At 38.9% G+C, this 23,966-nt stretch overlaps 1 protein-coding gene across 8 annotated transcripts in view; it reads right to left on the bottom strand.

The window, feature by feature from the left end:
* Positions 1–23,966, bottom strand: part of Hmbox1 (homeobox containing 1) — an 89,499-nt gene that overhangs the window by 28,249 nt on the left and 37,284 nt on the right. For all 8 annotated transcript variants that reach the window (XM_013024274.1, XM_013024271.1, XM_013024272.1 and 5 more), the window contains exons 4-5: positions 21,161–21,246; positions 4,474–4,584 (exon numbers count right to left, since the gene is read on the bottom strand). In XM_013024274.1, coding sequence (XP_012879728.1) covers positions 4,474–4,584; positions 21,161–21,246 — 197 coding nt within the window. The remainder of the gene's footprint in view (positions 1–4,473; positions 4,585–21,160; positions 21,247–23,966) is intronic.

Raw genomic sequence — 23,966 nt, 5'->3', positions numbered from 1 at the left:
TAAATAAACTCTGGGAGTATTTGAGTAACACCCTGGTTAGTGTTTCTATTTCAGTCCATAATAGGTTTACTGTAGCTCTCTTCCATCTTTCTTCCCTCTTCCCCTGCCTCTATCCCCTCATATCCACATCTTTCCTTCTTCTTTTTTTTTTTTTGGTCTATCATGGGGCTTGAACTCTGGGCCTGGGCGCTGTCCTTCAGCTCTTCAGCTCAAGGCTAGCACTCTACCACTTGAGCTACAGCATCACTTCCAGTTTTCTAGTGGTTTATTGGAGATAAGTCTCACGGGCTTTCCTGACTGGGCTGGCTTTGAACTGTGATCCTCAGATATCAGCTTCCTGAGAAGCTAGGACTATAGGCGTGAGCCACCGGCCACCGGCTCTTTCCTTGTTTTTGAGACAAGGTCTTGCCATGTTGCTCAGGATGACCTTTCACTCTTGGCCTCAATTATCTTCCTACCTGCAGCGTCCCAAGTAGCTGGGACTACAGTATGAACCAGTGTGCCAGGCAGCAGCCCTATCCCTTTTATTGAGACAAGTCTCACTACCAGGCTGGCCTTGAGCTTGCTACAAAAACCACAATGGTCTTAAACTTCTGCTCTTCCTGGTTTCATCCACCAATGCCTGGATTATAATCATGTACCACTCTCCAGCTCTGATTTTCATGCAGTCTTTTCCATTTCAGTAAACAGACCCCATTTTTCAAGTTGCTCAGCTCAAAACCCTCAAGACTTATCTTTGACTTCGTTACTATTCAACAGTAAAAATAAATAAATAAATAAATTTGATTAATTACATCTATCAAAATCAGTATCAAGTTAGTGTTGCTACCACCTTAGAACAAACCAGTATCATGTCACAATCATGACTTCCTGGGATAGGTTCCAAAGACAAACCTTCACAACAAGCCATCCCTCCTAGTAATCAGGCTCTTAGATCTGAGCTGTTGATGAAGAAAATGAAGAGAGTTCAGTGACAGGTCACAGATAACTTTGTACCTTCTGCCTAAGTTTCAGAAAGAAGTTTTTTTTTTTTTTACAGAAAGAAGTCTGGCCAACTTGAGACTCTGATGTAAAGAAACCCACGGTCTCCATGTGGCGAGGCCACATGACCTTACAGCTGTGCCGCTAATCCTCTACTCTGACCAGGTGCCACAGCACTGGACCGAAGCACCATCTCAAATACTCCAGCTATTGCAGACTTTATGTGGAACCTGGCTGACCCAGAGAAACAAGGACTCAGCCATTCTGTCTCAAGATTGACATATAGCAGCCACCCTCCAAAGGCCCCACTGACCTCCGCCCTTTGTTATCTATGCCACTGTGGAGAACTTGCCCATACTGTACCATGATTAGTCTGTGTAACTAACAGCATGTGGTACTGATGGTATGATACCTCCAGGACTAGATTATAGGAGACAGCGTGGCTTCTGTCTTAGTTATTGCACTCTCTCTCTTTCCTTCTTCCTTCCACTTGATTATTTTCTCAAGAGAGAACTAGTTGCAATTTGTATAGACACTTGGGCAGTGGATGGCAAGGCCATCCAACAAGCCGTTTGCCAGGGCTTGCAATATCCATGTGCAGATTTGCAAGGGGACTGTCCATTTCCAGTGTCTGAAATCTGATGAGAACACTGATCCTGAAGCTCCTGTCTTGAGTACTCCTGCAGCCAATCTATACAAGCCAAGAAAATAAATGTTGTGTTAAGCCACTACCTTGTGGGGTAAGTTACCATATGATCATGGATTACTAACACACATCACTACAACCATCCCCAGTTGTTTATTTCCCCATATCTACCCATACCCTGAGGACTGTAAGAATTAGTTATTCAAGTGCATACATTTTGGAAAAAAATTCTCTTAAAGATAGGAGATTTTATAACTAGTGTAAGAACCTTTTTCTGTTTTCTGATTATTGCATTTTTAAAAATCTTTTATCCCTTGTTCTAGTCTTAACTTTGTGGTGCAGTTAATTATGTCAATATTTCCAATAATGGCACATGGGTTCCAATCTCATTCAGAATATTTTGATAGTTTATATCTTGTGTTTTAATGCTCTCTGGTATATGATATAAACTAAATATTTCCCTTCTTTCTCAACTGATCAAATATGTCATCATATAATGCTTTAGAGATTATTGGCTTAAAACAAGGTGAACTAGGTCCAAGTAGATGCTATGAGCGACACAAAGAACAAACTCAAAATTACTGACTCTTAAAAAAAGATAGAAAGATACTAGATGCAAGAACATTGTATAAAAGCCTTAAAACTCCTTAGAAGTAAAACATGGAACTTCTGGGCTGGCTAAATGCCACTCTCACTAGAAAATAAACTTTCTTCCTCTCGTCTCCCCTTTCTCTTCCTCCTCCTCCTCCTTCTTCTTTTAGGTCTCAATATTATGTAGTCCAAACTGGCCTCAAACTCTCAATCTATCTATTCTAGCCTCTTCAGTGCTGATATTACAGCCATGTATTATGAGCCAGGTCAACATTTATTTCTGTATAGAAACATTTATTTTCTTCATTACATCTGAGCTCCCATTAAAACAAAACTGTGTTACTTTCATCTAGCTATTCTAAACTCATAAGAGAAAAAAAAAATCTCTCATACCTTGGCCAATAGATTTCTTTTAAAAAGAAATTTCCATGTATATATAATTATCTTGTTTACCAGGATTAGATCTAGGTAAGCCTTTAGTTTTTTATTTTTTTTATTTTTGTCAGTCATGGGGCTTGAACTCTGGGCCCAAAAGCTGGCCCTCAGCTCTTTAGCTCAAGGGTAACACTCTACCACTTGAGCCACAGTGCCACTCCCGGTTTTCTGAGTGGTTTATTGGAGATAAGAGTCTCATGGCCTTCCCTGCCCAGGCTGGCTTTGGGCTGGCTTTGAACATCATCCTCAAATTTCAGCCTCCTATGAGTAGCTAGGATTACAAGTGTGAGCCCCTGGTGCCAGGCATAGGTAGGCCTTTATTAATCAGCTAATAAAAAGAACAAATACAAACACATTATTACTGCTCTAGCCATAGAAGCTAGCTTTTCTTAAAGTAATTTTTCATGTTCTCCTATGCCATGAGTATATTTCCCCAAGCTCTAATTAGTAGCAGCCATTTATTGTTGTCTCCACATTTACTTCATGTACTTGCTGCATAAGCATCCTGTCAGACTTTAGTTGTTTAATTTTGAAGTATGTAGAACCAGTGGCATGAGCCAAGAGGTGCTCAGCAAACCTTGTGTGCTACAGCAATGTTTAAATTAGACATCAGAAAAGATGTTGAACTTAGTTTGATTAAATAAAGGGGCTCTTTTGATGTCAGACACACTGAATTTAGTACTTGCTTCTTCAAAAAAAAACTAGGCATTTTCTTGTAAATGTTTTCTTAAGAAACAAGATAAAGTGCATGTGATTATTTTCCATCAGCCTCTTTTATTTATAAGTCTTGGCAGGCTTTGAGTTGTGCTGGGAAATCCTGATGATGGGTCTGTTTATCAGAGAACTCCACTGTATCTATAGCTATTCGATTATTGGTAAAATTAACCTAAATATCTGTTCTTCTCTTTTTTGAGTCCAGTTAAAGAGAAGCTTTAAGAAAAAAAAAAAAGAAGGAAGGGAGGGAGGGAGGGAAAAGAGAGAAGCCCATGTGGGTACAAAGTGAAGAGAGATCACTCTGGGTATATGAACAGAAATGCATTAAGGCCAAGAACAGAGACACACAGTATATGCACACATTTTGTTTGTTTTCAAATACTTAAGTTTATAGATGAAAAAAAGATTTTGTTTTAAATTTTCTGGTTTTCCTTAGATTTTCTTTTATCATTCATGAACCTTGTTCTGTATAATCTTGAAATGAACAATGAACTGAGTGTGTGTGTGTAATTTTTTCCTCTTTCCCTCCCTCTCCCCTCCCCCTTTCTTTTTTTTGTTAGTCATGGGCTTGAACTTGGGATCTGAGTGCTGTCCCTGAGCTTTTTTGCTCAAGGCTAGTACTCTTGCACTTAGAGCCAAAGCTCCACTTCTGGTTTTCTGGTAGTTAATTGGAGGTAAGAGTTTCACAGACTTTCCTGCCCTGGCAGGCTTTGAACAGCAATCCTCAGATCTCAGCCACCTGAGTAGTTAGGATTGCTGGCCACCAGTGCCCAGCTCCTACATTCTTTCTTACATTTGTAGTGGTTGTGGTGTGTGTGTGTGTGTGTGTGTGTGTGTGTGTGTGTGTCTGTCTGTTTGTATTTGTGGTGGTTGTGGTGTGTGTGTGTGTATGTGTCTGTCTGTTTGTGCAGTGCCCAGCTCCTACATTCTTTCTTACATTTGTTGTGGTGTGTGTGTGTGTGTGTGTGTGTGTGTGTGTGTGTGTTTACTGGCATAAAGGCCCAACAATGAAGTATGAAACTACTTTACTGAGTAAGTTAGTATGAAGCCAATGGAATAATTACATTTTGTTTCAGGTACAATAAATAAAAGGCAACAATGTTTACCAGGATTTGTCTTCTCAAGCTGGTACCATCGGTAAAAGGCTCTTTTCTTCTGTTCACTAAGGTCTGACCCCTGCTGCAACAGCCAATGAGAGATCCGGCTCTGACTGATACCTGAGGAGAAAGAAAAATAGCTTTTGGGGGTACTGAAACTACAGTAGAGAAAAGAGGGTTCTGCTGGTTCTAGTTATAGGGTGCTTTGCTCTCCATGTCACCGTGTAAGGAAGCTACAATTTGAGCAAACTCCTTAATGCTGTGCTGGCTCACTGTACCGGCCAGTGCACACTCGGAATCCTTACCAGGCTCCTTTTAGAGTTAATACATTTTCTATGGAAATAAAAAAAAAAAGAAATCATCTACATTAGAAGTCAAAGCATCTAACTGACCAATACTTTTATTTTATTTATTTATTTATGTATTTATGTATTTATTTATTTTTTGGGTCCAGTCGTGGGGCCTGAACTCTGAGCCTGGGCACTGTCCCTCAGCTCTTCAGCTCAAGACAAGCGCTCTGCCACTTGAGCCACAGTGCCACTTCCGGCATTTTTTCTTTTTGCTATGTGGTGCTGAGGAATCGAACCCAGGGCCTCATGCATGCAAGGCAAGTACTCTACCACTGAGCCACCTTCCCAGCCCACTGACCAATACTTTTAACAGTAGCTTCTAAAATTAATCTCCAGCCCAAGTACTTGACATGAGATAAATGAAGACATTCCAAATCAACAGTTTCTATCAGAATGACCACTGTCCTCCAACCATATTTAGTTTAGAATATTAGAATTTTTAACAGATATTGAGAGAAAAAAAACAAGTCAGCAAGTTTTGCTACTTATTAAGTATTACTGACATTGATTTAAAGATTTAGGGAGTAGGAGAGAGAGGTCATTGAAAATACTGTCTTCAATAATGTTTCTGGCTTCTTTGCTAATTCATTGAAACATTTTAGACTTATTACCATTAGTATATGGAAGAATTGGCAGAATTTTAAACATATGCTCAATATGACCTCTATAAAGAAATCTCAGCAGCTAAAAATGTTAACACATATTCTCCCCCACCCAGGGGATAAAATATACAGTGGTAGCTCTCAGTTATCATGAAGTAGTTCTTTGTCAGCAGTTACTTAGAAATGTGTATAGTCCTCACATGTGAAAAAAAAAAGGCATGTCTAGAACTTACTAGTGTGAGAATCAAATGCTCATTTTGATCATAGGTTTTCTGAAAAAAGTGAATAAATCAATATACAACTGGCAAAAGCAAAAAGTATTAGTGAAGACATAAAGGTGGATAGTAAACCTACGGAGCGCTTTCCAAAAGACCACGGCAGAGAGTTACCAAGACCTGAAACCCTCCCAAGGAATATCTGTGGTAGCTGCACACTACTGAATGTTACATGTGCCAACCTGTTTAAAACTCTAATGACCAACTGGAAGAGAGGCTATCATGATGCAATCGCACCAAGAGAAGAAGCAGATCTGGCAAATGCATTTAATTCATGAGAAGCAGGCCCCTACTGAGTCTCACATACTTAGAAACAGTGAACAGACAACATGGTATTTTTTTATATTATTCTCAAAATAAGATTATAACCATTTACTACCATGAAATAAAAAATTGACTTTCATATTAGAAGTAAAATGAAACTATTTTACATCGATTCTTTATATTGGCATCATACAATCCAAAACAGAAATTTTGAGGAAAACATTAAGAAAGAATAAGCTATCAGTTCTGTTAGTTTATTCCAACATTCAATCTTCCTCACAGTTAAGGGCACACATAGAAGCACACAGCCCACTAGCTTTTAGGGCTGCTCAGGATCTGAGATGCTAGGGAGAGAAAGAAGACAAAAACTTAAAACTTGATTTTTTTCCCTTCTATTTTATTCTTTCCCTTCCCTTGTACCAGTACTAGGGGTTACACTCAGGGTCTCACAGTCTTGCTTAACTTTTTTGTTCACAATTGACACACTACCACGTGAGCCATGCCTTCAGCCCAGCATTTTGCTACTTAATTGGAGATGCAAGTCTTGAAGAAATTTCTGGTCTGGCTGGCTTTGAACCTTGATCTTCAGATCTCACTCTCCTGAGTAGTTAGGATTACAGGTGTGAGCCACCAGTGCCCAGCAAAAGACATTAAATTATGGCATTTGAATATAACCAAATAATGGCACACTTAAAAATACTACTTTTTAAAAAGCTATTAAAACCCAACATAACAATAAAAAAAACAAAGCAGTCAAACAAAAGGCCAGTGAAACTAAGTATTAGCAAGGACAGGGGGAAATATTGAAATCTGATGCAAGAGTAACATGACAGGGCTACTTCAGAAAATAGCTAGATAAGATCTACTGAGCAATGTCTTGTTAACTAGCAATGTCTTTATTCAATACACAGCCCACAAAAATGTGTGCAGTGCAATAGGAACAAGTTCAAAAGATATGCACAAGAAGCTTCATAATATGATACTACCCTAAACAGGATCCAGTGCAGAGAACTAAATGCTTGCCAACGGTAGAATACAGTGCCATAGCTACACATCCTACTTTACAGACTAATATACCAAATACAAAGAAGCTATCTGTTAAATGCAAACACAAGGATACATTTCACAAAAATAATACTGACAAACAAAAAGCTGTAAGATCACACAGTTATGCAATTCACTTCATAAAAAAAGTTTAAAAAGGCTGGGAAAGTGGCTCAGCAGTAGAGTGCTTGCCTCGCATTATGAGGCCCTGGGTTTGATTCCTCAGCACCACATAAACAGAAAAAGCCAGAAGTGGCACTGTGGTTCAAGAGGTAGAGTGCTAGCCTTGAGCTGAAGAGTTCAGGGACAGCTCCGAGGCCTAGTTCAAGCTCCATGACTGACCAAAAAAAAAAAAGTTTTAAAAATAGGGATACAAACAAGAACACTGGTCCCTATTCAGGAGGAAAAAGGTTGAGGATAAGGAAGGTTTATGAGGTGACCAGCAATGTTCTGTAACTTACATGGAAGATGTTATGTGGGTTTCTTTACTTTTTAAAGTCATTAAGCCATCACCTGCTCTGTGTATATATTTAAATTCTTTGAAGTTTTCTTAAGCAGAGCTTACACTTGTAATCTTAGCTGCTTGGGAGGCTATGAACAGGAAGATGGAATTTCCAGGCCAGCCATGGCAGGCGACTAGAACGCGGCAGGGTACCATGAACCCAGCAACAACTTCCGTTTAGTGACAGACCCTGACTTCAAACCCTGAGAACATCAGAAAAAGAAGTTTCTCCCAAAGATTTTTTTTAAAATTCTATGAGCTTCGCAAATGGGTATGTATTAATATGGAAAGATATTTCTGATATAAATGAAAAGGCACATTCCTACCTCTATATGACTTTCTCAATGTTTTTCTAAAAATATATGAGAAAAAAACTAACTCCTCCTGAATCCCTTTCCTGTAATAATCACATCACATTAAAGGAGGAAAAGCCTTTTTGCCACATTCACGTTCTTTTCTGAGCTCTTTCTAGCTGATGAATACCATTCTCCCTTCCACTAGAGGGCTCTCCACCATAATCCAGACTTCTCAAAGTCTGATACTAATAACATAAATAAACACTTATAATTCATTTTCCTCCCACTTCCTGTGGAGTGTGACAGTACTCACCACTGACATCAACTTCTTTGGAAAAAAGTTGGATGCAATTTCCAACTGACAGAATCTTTTCAGTCTACTTCAGGGGCTGCTTTGCTAGCTCCCCATGTTAGCAGCCCCCAGGGTTCCATCTTTAATCATCTTTTCTCTATACATTCTTCCTCTAGTCATATCGATGATCAACAATCATGTCTTACAATGTCATCAAATACATAGATTTTCAGGACATCAGATCTTTCTTTCCAGCCATGGGGTAGGTGGCTGCAGTGAAAATGTCTCACTGATCCCCAACACAGAAAGCTTAGTTAATTTCCTTTCTACATCCTCTATTTGCTCTTCCTCCTGTATCCTAGCTCTATTTCACATTTCACTCTACTTTTTGCCCAACACTTACATGTTTACTAAATCCAACTACTTTCTCTTGCTACAATTCTCGTGTTCTTTCCATTACATATTCCTACAGTGTGGAGTTAGCCAGGACAACTGAAAAAACTTTGGTGAAAAGAACATCCAAGAATCAAAGTATAAAATCTTCATGAATCCTCCCTTTAAATTAATGGATGATTTTACAATTGAAAAAGTGAAATATCGGAGGCTGGGAAGGTGGCTCAGTGGTAGAGTGTTTGCCTTGCATGCCTGAGGCCCTGGGTTCGATTTCTCAGCACCACATACGCAAAAAGAAAAAAAAGCCAGAAGTGGCGCAGTGGCTCACGTGGTAGAGTGTTATCCTTGAGCTGAATAGCTGAGGGACAGCGTCCAGGCCCAGAGCTCAGGCCCCATGACCGGAACTAAAAAAAAAAAAAAAAGTGAAATATCATCCAATAATTTTCCATAATTTACCTTCCACAATGCAACCGGTTACATTAATTTTCCCTCCCTCCCTCCCTTTCTTTCTTTCTTTCTCTGCCTCACGCAAAATGTCTTGAAATAGTTACTAAACTGCTGAATGTTAATAGTTAAAAATTACAGCTTTTTCTAGAAAATGGCATATATAATGTACTAACATGGGATAATTTCCAAGTTAACAAATCTAAGTTTAGCTGGGCACTGGTGGCTCACATGTGCAATCTTAGCGACTGAAGAGGTTGAATTAAAAGGATCCCAGTTCAAAGCCAGCCTGGGCAAAAATGCCTATGAGACTCCATTTCTAAATTAACCAGCAAAAAACAGGGCCTACAGCATGGCTCAAGTGGCAGAATGTCAGTAGACTAAGCAATTGAGCATAAGGCTCAAAGTTCAAATCCTAGTATCACATTTTTAAAAGGCTAGATGTAGAATATTGTTCAAGGCATATTACTATCTTTCATAAAAGGGCAAAAGAGCTTCTCATATATGTGTATTTGCCTTTAAATGCATAAAATGCCTCTGAAGAAACTAATATTCACCTTTCCCAGGAAGGAGGACAAGTGAAAGACAAGAGGAGGTGCAGCACTGTACACACCTTGTGCAGGGGTGTCTGAAATCTGAACCCATGAACATGTATTCTAACATACAAAATAAGTTTAAGTCAAGGACTACACATTGGAACCTGAGGCAGCAGGATCTCTTTGCGTCCAGAAGTTCAAGACTGCCCTTGGCAATATACTGAGATTTCCTCTCAACACACACAAATAAAAGGAAAACTTGCTTTTTTATTTTATTTCAATAAGCTCATTTTTAAGTAATCCAAGACTATAAAAATTGTGGTTAACTAATTATTTAGTCTCAGGAAACTTAGTTAGAGAAACTTATGGAGAGATGAATGGGCCATGACTGCTGGTTGAAGATTAAGCAGTTGTAATGGCTGATAAGTGACAACAGAAAAACTTCTGTGGAAGGATTTCCTATGCACCATGTGAATTTTACCTAAGCTAACTCATTTACTCCTAATTTCTTCAGAATCTGGAATAGTGGTGTCTACTTGCAGTCCTAGCCACAGGAAGCTGAGGCAGTAGGACCAAGCTTGAGCACATGTTCAAAGGGCCATCCTAAGCAACATGGCAAGACTCCATCTTACACAAACAGAAGAACGCTCTTCTGGAAGTAGACCATTCCATTTTCCAGAGGACTTCGGAGGAATCAGTTGTTCAGGAAGTCACCCAATTATATAAGTAGTAGGCAGATGAGATCAGATTTTGAACCCAAGCAGTCCATCCTTGAGTCACGTTCTTGCCTATATTGAATTGCTATGTTTAAAAGCACTGGCTTTGAAGCAAAACAAGTAACAACCAGTTGCATGACTATGGGCAAATTACTTAACCTGCTTTAGCCTCAATGCTCTCATCTGTAACTGAGGAAGTTAGCACCTGCTTCTCAAATATATAACACAGTTAACACAGCATCTAGCACTTGGTAAGTGTTAAATGAATTATAGGTAAAAATAAAAGCTCTCAGTCTCAAAAAAGAAAAAACCTTTAGCTAAGAGGGTATGCATTAACAAAAAGCAGAGCCATGAGCTGTCAATAACTCACTCTGATGGCTATATGAACAATGATAAAGCTAAATCAAAGACTGAGAAAAAGTCTCACAATGGTCTAAGAGATATTCTTCAGCCACATGCAGTGGCTCACATCTGTCATCCTAACTGCTCAGGAGGCTGAGATCTGAGGATCGTGGTTCAAAGCTAGCATGGGGAGGAACATCCGTGAGACTCTTATCTCCATTCAAACCTCCAATAAGCCAGAAGTAGAGCTGTGGGTCAAGTGGTGGAGTTAGTCTTGAGCAAAAAAAGCTCAGGAACAGAACTCAGTCCCTGAGTTCAAGACCCAGGCCCCACACACCCAAACAAATACCTCCCCCCTCCACACACACACTACATATCACCACACTACACACCACACACCCACACACCTGTTAAAAAAAGAATACTTTTAAGAAAATAGCGTATTCTAGGAAAGGGAAGGGAAGGGTTTAAAAAAAAATCTTTCAGGCCTCTCAGGTAGGAAGGGCCACAAGTCTGTTCAAGCTTTGTTCCTTACTTATCTAGATTTAGTAACTAGTATATTTGTTTTTAATGACACTGGAATTTGAACTCAGGGCCTTGTATTTGCTAGCACATCTTTCTGACAGAACAAATGATTAATAGAAACTGATGTTGAATCCTTTGATTTTAAGTCTATCCCTAAGTAAAACATGAAAAATAAACAGGAGAATTACTTAATGTATAAAGTGTCATATCTGTAAGTTTATTTTTAAGGCATTTACTCTGTTCAGAGCCTTCTTCTGCAGGAAGCTATAATACTGACTGAAGACACACAAGGGCTCTGTTCAACCTCGAGTTTTGCTTCTTAATCAGACAGATACCCTCCCTTGTACTTTCTTCCTAGATTATCTGTTACCCTTTTCAAAATTTATTGCTGTTAACCTTTTTTTTTTTTTTCTGCAGTAATAGATCTCAGGGCCTTGAATTTGCTATACTGGTACTCCACAACTTGAGCCATGCCTCTAGTCCTGCTTTTAGCTGGAGTCTAGTGAACTTTTTGTTTTGTTTTGTTTTGTGGGTCGTGGGGCTTGAACTCTGGGCCTGGGCGCTGTCCCTCAGCTCTTCAGCTCAAGGCGAGCGCTCTACCACTTGAGCTATAGCGCCACGTCCGGTTTTCTGGTGGTTTATTGGAGATAGGAGTCTCAAAGTCTTTGCTGCCTGGGCTGGCTTTGAACCGCGATCCTCAGATCTCAGCCTCCTGAGTAGCTAGGATTACAGGCGTGAGCCACCAGCGCCCGGCCTCTAGTGAACTTTTCAGACCAAGATCTTTAGATCTTTAGATCTCAGTCTTCTACATAGCTAGGATTTTAAACATGAACTACCAACTCCTGTTGGCTTGTTTTTTTTTTTTTTTTTTCCATTTCTGGGGCTTGAACTCAGGACCTGGGCACTGTCCCTGAGCTTCTTTTGCTCAAGGCTAGCACTCTACTACTTGAGCCACAGCACCACTTCCAACTTTTTCTGTTTATGTGGTTCTGAAGAATTGAACCCAGAGCTTCATGTATGGTAGGGAAGCACTCTACCACTAAGCCACATTCCCAGCCCCCATTTTAAATAAGAAAACTTGAACTAAACAAGCAAAGGAGCATTCCAAGCTAAGTGCAGGGTTTTCTCCACGCGCTTGGGAAGCAGGAGTTGAGGAGCAGAGCTCAATGGTAGAGCACTTGCCAAGGAAGCACAAAGCCCTGAGTTTAATGCCTGGGCCTGGAAGAAAAAATAAAGAGTTAAGGAGAAATAAAAATAGAAAATCACTGGTTGGGGGAAGAGCACATCCATATTTAACCTTTATAAGTCACTGAAAAGCCTTATGGCAGAGTAAAATTAGTTTAAATGCAGTTTCTACTTTAAATACTGGTGGGAAAGCTGGATCTCATTTTATACTTGACAACCGATCTAACTTTCACACTAAAGACAGAAAATTCTGTGCATTATATTAGAGAAAGGCCAATCCCTCAGGACACATGAATTTCAATCATCGTAGACAACTGATTTTCTACAAACAACGAGCATCCTCACAAATTATAACCACTCCAATTTCCCAGTTAGTTGTCACCAGAGTGAGAAAATATGAGCAATCACATGTGAAGGCTGCATTTTCCTTAGGAAGGGGGAAAGGAAGTAATGTCAAGTTGTAAGGTTTACAAGAAAACAGTTTACCTACAAGGTGAAGAAAAAGAAGAAAATTATACAAAAAGAACAGAAAAAACAGAAGACATCTGTTTATATTCCCTAGAAGTGAAAAGACTACAAAAAATCCCAAATGCATTCTGTGAAAATAGTTCTTACATTTATAAATAAAATTCCTTCAGAGAAGATGGTAAAAAAAAAGTTTCCCCTAACAAAAACATAACACTAGCTGGGCACCAGTAGCTCACGCCTGTAATCCTAGCTACTCCAGGTGCTGAGATCTGAGGACCAAGGTTCAGAGCCAGCTTGGGCAGGAAAGTCTGTGAGACTCTTATCTCCAATTAACCACCAGAAAACCAGAAGTGGTACTATGGCTCAAAGTGGTAGAGCACTAGCCTTGAGCAAAAAAGCTCAGGGACAGTGTCTATGCCCTGAGTTCAAGCCCCATGAACAACACACAGAAACAAAAAGTAAGAACATAACTCTAAACCTTGCTGATTTGGAGAGAGCTACATCTCACATGTAGAAACTTGCTCAATTTGTACAAAGTAAATAGTCTTCAAATTGGAGATCTACATAAAATCCATTAGCAAAGAACTGATTAAAAAATCTTATTAAATTAGCAAAATTACTTCTGACTATATTATAGGATAATCAGTCTATGGTTTGTGCTCTACCAATACTGCCTCTCTAATGTAAAAATAAATTCTATAAATTTAAAAATAAAAAGATGGGGTATATTGCATGCACGAATGGAAATGTCATAATGAAGTCAATGACACATTATCCTGACCACCCCCATGTCTGCAGATACCCCAAAAAAGCTTAAGGCATTGGGACCTCTAGCACAGTGCTCTTTCTCCAGCCTTCCCACCTGATTTGAGGGTACACGTGGTTTTTTTTTTTTGTTTGTTTGTTTTTTGGGTCTGGTCGTGGGGCCTGAACTCTGGGCCTGGGCGCTGTCCCTCAGCTCTTCAGCTCAAGGATAGCACTCTACTACTTGAGCCACAGCGCCACACTTCCGGCTTTTTTCTCTTTGCTTATGTGGTGCTGAGGAATAGAACCCAGGGCCTCAGGCATGCAAGGCAAGCACTCTACCACTGAGCCACCTTCCCAGCCCCAAGGGTACACGTGTTTTGCTTCCAGTTTGCATTGCATTAATTAATTTGCTCCTGCTTGTATCCTTGTCCTTGAAATCTTTCCCTGGTAAGACCAAGAACTTTCTGGCCCCAAGACCCAATTGGCTCAAATCAGGCTAAAAAAAAAAAAAAAAGAAGGTTCATTGATTTTAACAAATACACCCCTCTGGATTTTGATAGCTGAGGAGGCAAAATACCGAGTATAAAGGAAATCTCTGAATTTTCTGTTCAATTTTGCTGGGAACCAAAGAAAATTAAAAAATAAAATTCACTTTTTAGCCTTTTTCCTGGTGCTAGAAATCAGGGCTTTGTATCTGCTAGGCAAGTTCTTTCACCAAGCTAAATCCACAATCCTGGAAGTTCATTTTTTATAAAAGTATACTGACTCTTTAATTTTTAACATCTGGTCCAAAGTTTTGTGATTAGGGAAGAGATCAATACAATAATTCTTTGTAAAAAACTTATTATATTGCATATTAATATTTTTCTTTCATTTTAAAGACAAAAAGGAAAGTTGTTTGAATACAGTTACATTTCTGAACTTGTTTTTATATACATTTTTACATGTTAATAATGGTAATAATTAGATACAGGTAATACATAGCTGTTGAGTGTACTTCCAGTTTAAAAGCAGACTAGAATCTACAACTAAAAACTATACTTGTAGAAACTCCTAGGGTCTCATTGTTTATATCCCCCTAAACAGCATCTGATAAAATCCTCACTTTCAAGGTGATGGCATTGAGAGACGGGGTCTTTAGAAGTGACTAAATCATGTGGGGAGAACATTCATGAATGGAATTTGTTCTCTGCGAGGCCTAAGATGGACACCAAGTCTCTTTTAACATGTGAAGACACAGCAAGAAGGAGGCATAGAAGGAGCCAGAAAGAGGCTGTCACCTGACCTCTGATCTGCTTCACCTCAGACTTCCAGATCCTCAGGAACTGTTAAAAATACATGTCTACTGCTTCTAAGCCACCCAGTCTATGCAGTATTTGGCTATCACTGCCAGCCTGAATAGACTAAGACAGAAACCATGTGGTCAAAGCTTCTCATCTCATTAACTAAGAAAAACGAGGGTCTAGCTCACAAGGCAATTTAATAGTACAGAGATCAGAACCTTGGAATTTTGCTGCTTTCCCCAATATATGCTACTAAAATTCAAGAAAGCAAAACTGCGATACATTTCTTAAAATTCAGAGATGCTAAATGTGTTTTCCTCTTCCATGTATTTATCTTTATAAAGTACATGAATCCAATTAGTGTTCTTCTTTGGCTGATAAGCACTCATCAATCTCTGCCTATTTGCTCATTTAATCCTCATGCCTGGATTCTCTGCAAGTCAGTGATTTCTTTAGAGTTTTTTAAGAATTTTTAAATAGTTTGTTTACTCGTCTTTTTTTTTTTAACTATTGTCTTCGAATGGATGACCAAGGGGGCTTCAGTTTCACATGTCTATTTCTGTGTACAGTATATCTTGGTCTGAGTCATCCTTTCCACCTTTCTCCCCCAGCATACACAGCTTGTTTTAACAATTCATAAGCAGCTTAGGAAAACATTTTACTCTAAAAGCGAATATAGGATGCATGTATTTATTTTAAAGTAAAGGTTCTGCTCACCAGCCCACCATTGTTGGTGAGAATTTAGCATCCTGGCCAACCTCTTACAGAGGTAAAAACCCACCCCTGGTGGGAGCAGCTGTGACTGCAAAGGAGCTACAAATAGCATGCTGGGAAATCTGCAGGCACTGTTATTATATCCTGTTTATACTGTCATTTTTCCTATCAGTAGGATATTATTTATACAGACCTCACCCATGAACTTCTTGTTTATCTTATAATAGAAATCCCCCAGATCTATAAAAAGAAATCTTGGTATTTGTTTCTGGAACAGCACATGTGTTATAATTTTGTACCTCACTACACTTTTTTTATTTGGCATTTTCTGTTATTATGCACCATTTGCTCTCATTTTTATTGCAAGCTTGGTTTTACATATCAGAGCTGAACTTAAACGATTTTAAGAGAAACTGTTTCAGGGAAAGATTTTGGAACCTCGTATCCTAAACTTTACTATTGGATAGATTTCATTAGGGAGATATTCTTGTAGATATACTTGACTTACTTGTTAAAAGACACAAACCTGCTTATATACAAATCAAGTACACCAAGGAAGATGCTCTTGGTGACTACAAGACTTCCTGACCCAGGCTTACTCTATCCTAGGTAGATCAAGTGTGACAGCCAGCCTTTACTCAGGTTCTCACCAATGCACTGCAATCTACTGAGATCTTTTCTCTGCAATGATAAGCTCTGTCTGTTCGCTTGATGGCTGGACAGAGTAATATATGAGAAATGTGGATTCAGTAAGCTAACAGAACAATAAATCAATCTGGTTATCAATGATCTCATTCTCCTACTTTGAAGATTAAAAAAAAAAAGCAAGGCAGGCACAGTGGCTCATGTCCGCAAGTCTACTCAGGAGGTAGAAATTGGAAGGACTTCAGTTTGGACAAAAAGTTAAGAGAGCCTATCAATGAACTGCTTGGTTATGGCAGTGTGGCCCCAGCTATATGAGAGTGTTGTAGGTAGCAAGAATCTGGTTTGAAGCTGACCTTACCAGAAACATAACTAAAAAAGTGAAAAGGGGCTAGAGTAAGGCTCAAGTGATAAGCACTTGTCTAATAAGCATAAGGCCCTGAGACCAAACCTTAGAAATACCATCCCCACCACTATAGGAAAACAAAAGAAAAACAAAATGAAATAGTTCATGAGCAAAACTTCATGAACTAAGCAATTATTCCTGGAGAAATCTCACTGGACAATTTTTCAGAAATACAGCTGAGTGACAGTGGGCTTGTGTCTGTCATCCTAGCTACTCAGGAGGCTGAGATCTGAGGATCATGGTTGGAAGCCAGCACAGGCAGAAAGTACGTGAGACTCTTATCTCCAATTACTCACTCAAAAACAAAAAGCAACTGCAACAATGACAAGGACAGAAGTAGAGCACTAGCCAGGAGCAAAGATGCTCAGAGACAGTATTCAGGAACTGAGTTTCAATCCCCAGGACACACACACACACACACACACACACACACACACACACACACACACACACACACACACACACACGAAATACAGTTTGTGGTAACTGCACCAATACTCCCTTTACACACACACACACACACACACACATACACACACACACATACACACACACACACAAAATACAGTTTGTGGTAACTGCACCAATATTCCCTTTACACCACAAAACAGCTAGGTAAATATGAACATGTACATTGCTGGACTCCCTGGGAATGGGTAAGAAAAGGTCACTTTACTGAAGAACATTACTCTAAGATACACTGCAGAAATGAGTACCAGTGATACTTCGACTAAGCAGGATTTGATAAGGAGGCCAAAGGCTTCCTATGTAGGCCTCCTACCAAGGATTGAAAGCATCCAAGACAGCAGAATTCCAAACATTACAAGTACTTGAATGGGGTCAGGGGAGTGGAGGGGGGGAGGGGGAGGAGCTATATTGACAATAGAAAAAAAGTAGAATCACATTTTAAGGAATTCATTTTTGAGAAGAACAGAGAACCACCAAAGGACAAACCCAAGCTTCTGGAGTAGAAATGAAGAGGAAGAACAAGTTAGGGTAAGGCTAAAATGGGGGAAGACATTTTAAAAACTACCAAACCCTGGAATTTTAGTAGCAAAAGGACAGTCCATGTAACATAGCAGATAATAAGTGTACTGATATATTTTCAACTCTAGCTTCCAAAAGCAGAGATTTACCACTGAGAGAGGCAGTGTTAAATAACACTAATCCACTGACATGACATCAGGAAACTTGATCTGTCTCCTAAATTCACTTCTTTTAAGCCTAAGTTACTTGGGAATATGGTCCAAATGTAAATTCGGTCTCATAAGTTTAGAAGAGTTACCCTGTATTTTTATATTTCTAGCTTAAATGACTCTTTTTTTTTTTTTTTTGTCGCTCATGGGGCTTGAACTCTGGGCCTGGGCGCTGTCCCTCAGCTCTTCAGCTCAAGGCGAGCGCTCTACCACTTGAGCTACAGCGCCACTTCTGGTTTTCTGGTGGTTTATTGGAGACAGGAGTCTCACGGTCTCTCCTGCCCGGGCTGGCTTTGAACCGAGAACCTCGGATCTCAGCCTCCTGAGTAGCTAGGATTACAGCGTGAGCCACCAGCGCCCAGCCTTAGATGACTCTTAACACTGATCTGTTGTGTGTGTGAGCGTGAGCATGCATGCACTCATGAGTGCACTGTTAAAAATTTTTTTTTTGCCTGTACCATGGATTGAACTCAAGGCCTTGCAATCTCACTGATCTTGCTTACTCACAGCTGGCACTTTATTATCTGAGCCATGCCTGCATCCTTGCTTTTTTGCGAATTAACTAGAAATGGACTTTTGTAGATTTTTCTGCCTGGGTTGGCTTCAAATTGAACTCTGATCTCAGCCTTCTGAGCAGCTAGGATTACAGGTGTGAGCTACTTGAAGAACAGCAATACTTAGTGCATAATGTTCAACACATTTTGGTACATCTAGTGTTTTTAGATATGTCTAAGAAATACTTATCCCAAGCCAGCTGCCAGTAGTTCACATCTGCAATCCTACCCACTCAGGAGGGTGAGATCTGAGGATGGGGGTTTTCAAAGCCAGCCCAAGCAGAAAAGTTCACAAGAGACTCTTATCTCCAATTAACCACTTACAAGCTGAAAGTGGTGCTGTGGGTCAAAAGTGGTAGAGCACAGTAGCTTTGAGTGAAAGAGCTCAGGAATAGTACACAGGTCCTGAATTCAAGCCCCACAACTGATGAAAAAAAGAAAGAAATATTTATCCCCACTAATGTTTTTTGAGACAAGGCTTTGTTATGCAGCTCTCAAACTCACGATCCTCCTGGTTCATTCTCCTGAGAGCTGTGATTACAAGTGTAAATCATCATCATCATGCTTAACTTAAACACTTTACAAAGGCATTTCATAATTCTGCTTAGGTTTCAAAGTCACTATTTTAAAAGTCAAGATGATTCTAGATTCACTGTACTCAATATACTTAGAAATCTTCCCACCTGAAGAAAATCAATTTTCTCATGCTATTCTTGGTTTTTTCTTTTTTTTGGTTGGTCATGGGGCTTGAACTCTGGGCCTAGGTGCTGTCCCTGAACTCTTCAGCTTAAGGCCAGCACTCTACCACTTTGAGCCACAGTGCCACTTCCGGTTTTTCTGGTAGTTAATTGGAGATAAGAGTTTCATGGACTTTCTTTCCCAGGCTGGCTTTGAACTATGATCCTCAGATCTCAGCTTCCTGAGTGGCTAGGATTACAGGAGTGAGCCACCAGCACCTGGCTTCATGCTGTTCTCTTAACACTAAAATTTTGTCTCCTTTTATTTAGGCTTGCAAACTAAAAGATAATCTCACTTTTAGTCCTAAAGTGTAAAAAGAAGACATCCTCTTTCCTAGCCTACCAATCAGCGAGTTTCAATAAAAATCCGTATAACTTGCCCCTATACTGTCTTAAGCATCTTAACTTGGTCCCTGAAGATAAATGTAAGTAATTTGTTTAATATATCCTACTTTCTTTGGTTTAAGACTTGTATACTGAAGGACATATCTTAAAAAAGTCTCTCACCATCAACAGATGTATCATTTATAAAAATGTGGTATATGGGTGGCTCACCCCTATAATCCTAGCTACTTAGGAGGCTGAGAGCTGAGGATCTCGGTTCAAAGCCAACCCAGGCAAGAAAAGTCCATGAGACTCTTATCTCCAATTAATCACCAGAAAACCAGAAGTGGCACTGTGGCTCAAGTGGTAGAGCACTCACCTTGAGCTAAAGAGCTGAGGGATAGCACCCAGGCCCAGAGTTCAAGCCCCACAACCAAAAAAAAAGTGTTATTTGTGTAATATATTTTACATATATACATATGCATGCCCACACATAAAAGATTGGTTGGGTAGGAGAAAAACAAAGGAAGAGCCAATAATGGTGGATAAGAAATGTACTCATTACCTTTCTCATGTAACTGTAACCCCTCTGCACAGCATTTTCACAATAAAAAACTTCTTAAAAAAAAAAAAGATTGGTTGGCCTTAGATATATGGAACAAAATTTAACAATTCTAAAGCTTGTTTCATTTTTAACTGAATTAATGGATAGTAATAATCTTTTAAGTGAAATAGGTTCAACACATATTAATACTTAGAGAACAAAAAGACTATCTTATAATTGAAAGTACTATTGAAGATAAAATTCAAGTATTTTCATTATGGAAGGGTGAAAATCAAAATCACATAGCTTACAAGGAGCATTAAAAAAGTGGAAAATCAGGGGCTGGGAAGGTGGCTCAGTGGTAGAGTGCTTGCCTTGCATGCCTGAGGCCCTGGGTTCGATTCCTCAGCACCACATAAGCAAAAAGAAAAAAAAAAGCCAGAAGTGGCGCTGTGGCTCTAGCTGTGGTGCTAGCCTTGCGCTGAAGAGCTGAGGGACAGCGCCCAGGCCCAGAGTTCAGGCCCCACAACTGGACCAAAAAAAAAAAAGTGGTAAATCAATTTTTATATCTACCAATGTAGAAAGTATAATATAGTGCACAAAATGTAAAGAGTTTCTGGTTCTTCTAATGACTAAAAAGAACAGTTAATATTTTAGTATATTACAAATCACTAAGATCCAAAAAAGGAAGACTATATACCAACAAATAAAAGACATTTTACATCCAAATTTAAGAACTTCATAAAAATGAAATCTGACTAGAGAATGACACATATACACCACATATTAGGGATGGAGCTTGGGGGGTGGAAAATGGGATGGGATATAAAGAACAAAGAGAAGACAATGGTTAACTCATCTTCTCAGGAATGGGTGAGAAAAGCTGTCACACAGAGAAAAGTGTCGTTAAAACCACAACGTTCTTTACCCTCATGAATTACTCTTTAATTAGTAAACTCAGGGATTAGATTTGGAGGACTAAAATGTTTTTAAAAATAGAAAATGTAGATAGCAGTTGGATGTGCATGTGTCATCAGCTCTGTTAGAATTAAAAGCAAACTAAAGATCCCCTTTTAGCCATAAAATAGGGAATCTTTTGCTTCTTACAAATGCTCTACCATTTACCAGCACAGTTTGAAAAAATCATTGGATAAGTTCTGTGATAACAGACAATGGTTTTAAATCATAGGCATACATTATTATGCCTACGTCAACAGATCTGCACTGCAATGCAGAAATGCAAGCGGTATTCCAACATCTGCACAGAAGGCAGAGACTAGACATGATTCTAGAATAAAGGGCTCTTAACTCTTACCTGTTACCTGTGCAACAACTGCTTGGGAAATCCTCCGATTGGCAAGAAAGGCTTTGATTTCCTCTTTAATCACACTGCTGTCCCTCCTAACAAAAACAGAAGACAAGACCAACAATGTATGTTGAAGGTAGAATCCTCATCTTTGCTAAAGAAAGGTGAAGTTGAGGTGGGGAGAACACAGAAAGAAGGGACACAACAATAAAAGCAAACAGACTCTGTGCAAACATAGGAAATTACAACTGAGAAGCACCAAATATTCAAGTTCTGAAATGTCACACCATCAGACAGACACTGTAGTGAATGTCATTGTAGATGTAGGATGGTTAATCACAGGCTGTGTTTAAGTCACATGAAGAACAAGGCTGGCATATGGTACACACGAAGTCTCATTACTGGGAAATAGAGATATCTTACACAGACAGAAATCCTGGAAAAATAAAAGTCAACAATAAAAATCAGTTGTGACAGACTGGGTCTACATTATTAACTAAGCAGCTGCCTAAATAATCTTCATTTGAAAATCTTTAATACAGTTAAAAGAACAAAAACCATCATCATTCTCACAACTAAAACTGTTAGTCATTTTTGAAAAGGCCCTTTACCTTTAGCTTGCCTTTTTTGATTCACGTATTAACAAAGGATTTTAATGTGGGAAGGTTTGAATAGTAAAGTTTAAAACTGAAAAGATATACTGAATATTTAATACTAAATACCATGTTCTATGTCCTTAGGATTATATATTATAGTCTTCATTTTTCCTCTATTGACATGTATATTACAAATTTTTTACTTATTTAAAAAACAGCAAATTCTCAAAAGACCAAACATTTGTGAATGACAATGAGTGGTAAGACTTCTGTTTTTCCATCAGAACAAACAGCTTAAATACAAATTATGGCTAGTTCCTTAAAACTGACCAATTTCTCTGTCTTATCTTCACACATACAAAAAGACACAGACATACATTACAAAAAACAGAATACTGATTTTTGTTCAAGTTCAAAACTAACAGAAAATCATAAATACTTCCTAGCTAACCCAAGGATCTCCAAATTATAAGCCATAGGCTAAATCCAGCCCGCCTCCTGTTTTTATATAACCTAGGAGCTAAGAATCATTTTGTCTAATGGAATCAATTTGAATGAAATTATTATCTTCTCTTTCTTCTCATTAATGAGCCTGTATTTTCAAAGCTGTATACAATTATTACACAAATATTAACTTATTCGATTTTGTCAATAAAAATTTGTCAAGTTGGGCATGGTGGCACACACCTGTAATACCTGTATCTGGGAGGCTAAAGCAGAAGGACTGGGATTGGAGACCAACTCATGCTACATGGTAAGACTTTGTCTCAGAAAAAACAAAAAGCAAAAAACAAAAAAACATCCAAGAAAGGTCACTCAAACCTACAATCGTAGCTACTTGGAAGGTAGAAATTGGGAGCTTGCTTTTCAAAGCCAGCCTGGAAAAAAAGAAATTTGAAAAGCTCCAGCTCAACCAATGGTTGTTTTGATAAGTGCCACATAGAGCAGTATAACAGGAGGATCACAGCCCAGACCCACCTCCACATAAAGTAACACCTCATCTCAAAAGTTACCAATACAAAAAGGGGCCTAGATGTAGCTCAAGTGATAAAAGTGACTGCCTAGCAAGCTCCAGGCCCTGAGTTCAAACCCTAGTACTCACCCACCCCAAATAAGAGAAAACCAAAAGTCTGCCCATTTCTTGTTTTGTGAATGAACCACAAACTCTTTATAGGGGCTCAAGTCTCTGTAGATTGGAGAAATTAAGAAGAGGATTTGATCTAAAAAAGAATCAGCTAGCTACGATTTAATTTAGATCAGAAATTTCAGCACCTATTGAAGAGGTATTGGTTTCATGCCCCCCTCCTCCTGGGGAATTTTGGAATGAGCAGTAAAGGGGTGGAGATGCGCTTCCAGTCTGCAGTTCCACAGCAACTATGGAGCAGGAATCCGACGGAATCTGACCCATAGGTGGAAAGCCTGACCAAAAAGTTCCCTAAAGGAAGAAAACAAAGAAGATGCTGCCTAATGCAATACTTAAAGTTTCCCTAGGGATTTAGATTCTGACCTAGATACTGTTTAGATTCTTCTCAAATGCTTGTCTATGCATCAGTTATCAGGTGAACAAGAGATAACAATAGCATTAACTATTTCAACTGCCTTAGATACATAAAACCATAAATTATTTGGTTTCTGATATGACTATAAAATTGCTCTGAAAAATTTTACATTATATATATATAATACATATAGAATGAGTTAGGAGAATGAAATTATTTGAGAACAATTATTCAGGTTAGATGAAAAAATATTGTTTTGAGGAAAACTGAATGGTACTTTTCTTCACTACTGAATTAAAGTAGAATGAAAACTAATTTATTTCAAATCTAATTCACCTAGAGTAGACACTAAGTCAGATAGTACACATGAAATACCTTAGAGAAAACATTTAACTATTCTCAGAGGGAAATAAGTTTGTGGATTAAGCACAGCTTACATTAAGCTATTTTAAAGGACTATAGTACAACAGAAGAAATCATAAAAGGGTACAAAAACAGTAATTCATTTACCATCTTATACAGTAGTGTTAGGTTCGTAAGTTTCTAAAATACTCATAATGACACTTAAAAAAATCAGAAACTAAGCTGGGTGCCAGTGGCTCACACCTGTAATCTTAGCTACTCAGGAGGCTGAGGTTCGAACATTGCAATTCAAAGTCAGCTTGGGCACGAAATTCCATGAGACTCCTATTAACCACCACCACCACCACCACCACCACC

Source organism: Dipodomys ordii, unplaced genomic scaffold (assembly GCF_000151885.1).
Source record: "Dipodomys ordii isolate 6190 unplaced genomic scaffold, Dord_2.0 Scaffold74, whole genome shotgun sequence".
NCBI lineage: Eukaryota > Metazoa > Chordata > Mammalia > Rodentia > Heteromyidae > Dipodomys > Dipodomys ordii.
The sequence above is the reverse complement of the archived record's forward strand: the minus strand, read 5'-3'. Positions and strand labels throughout refer to the sequence as shown.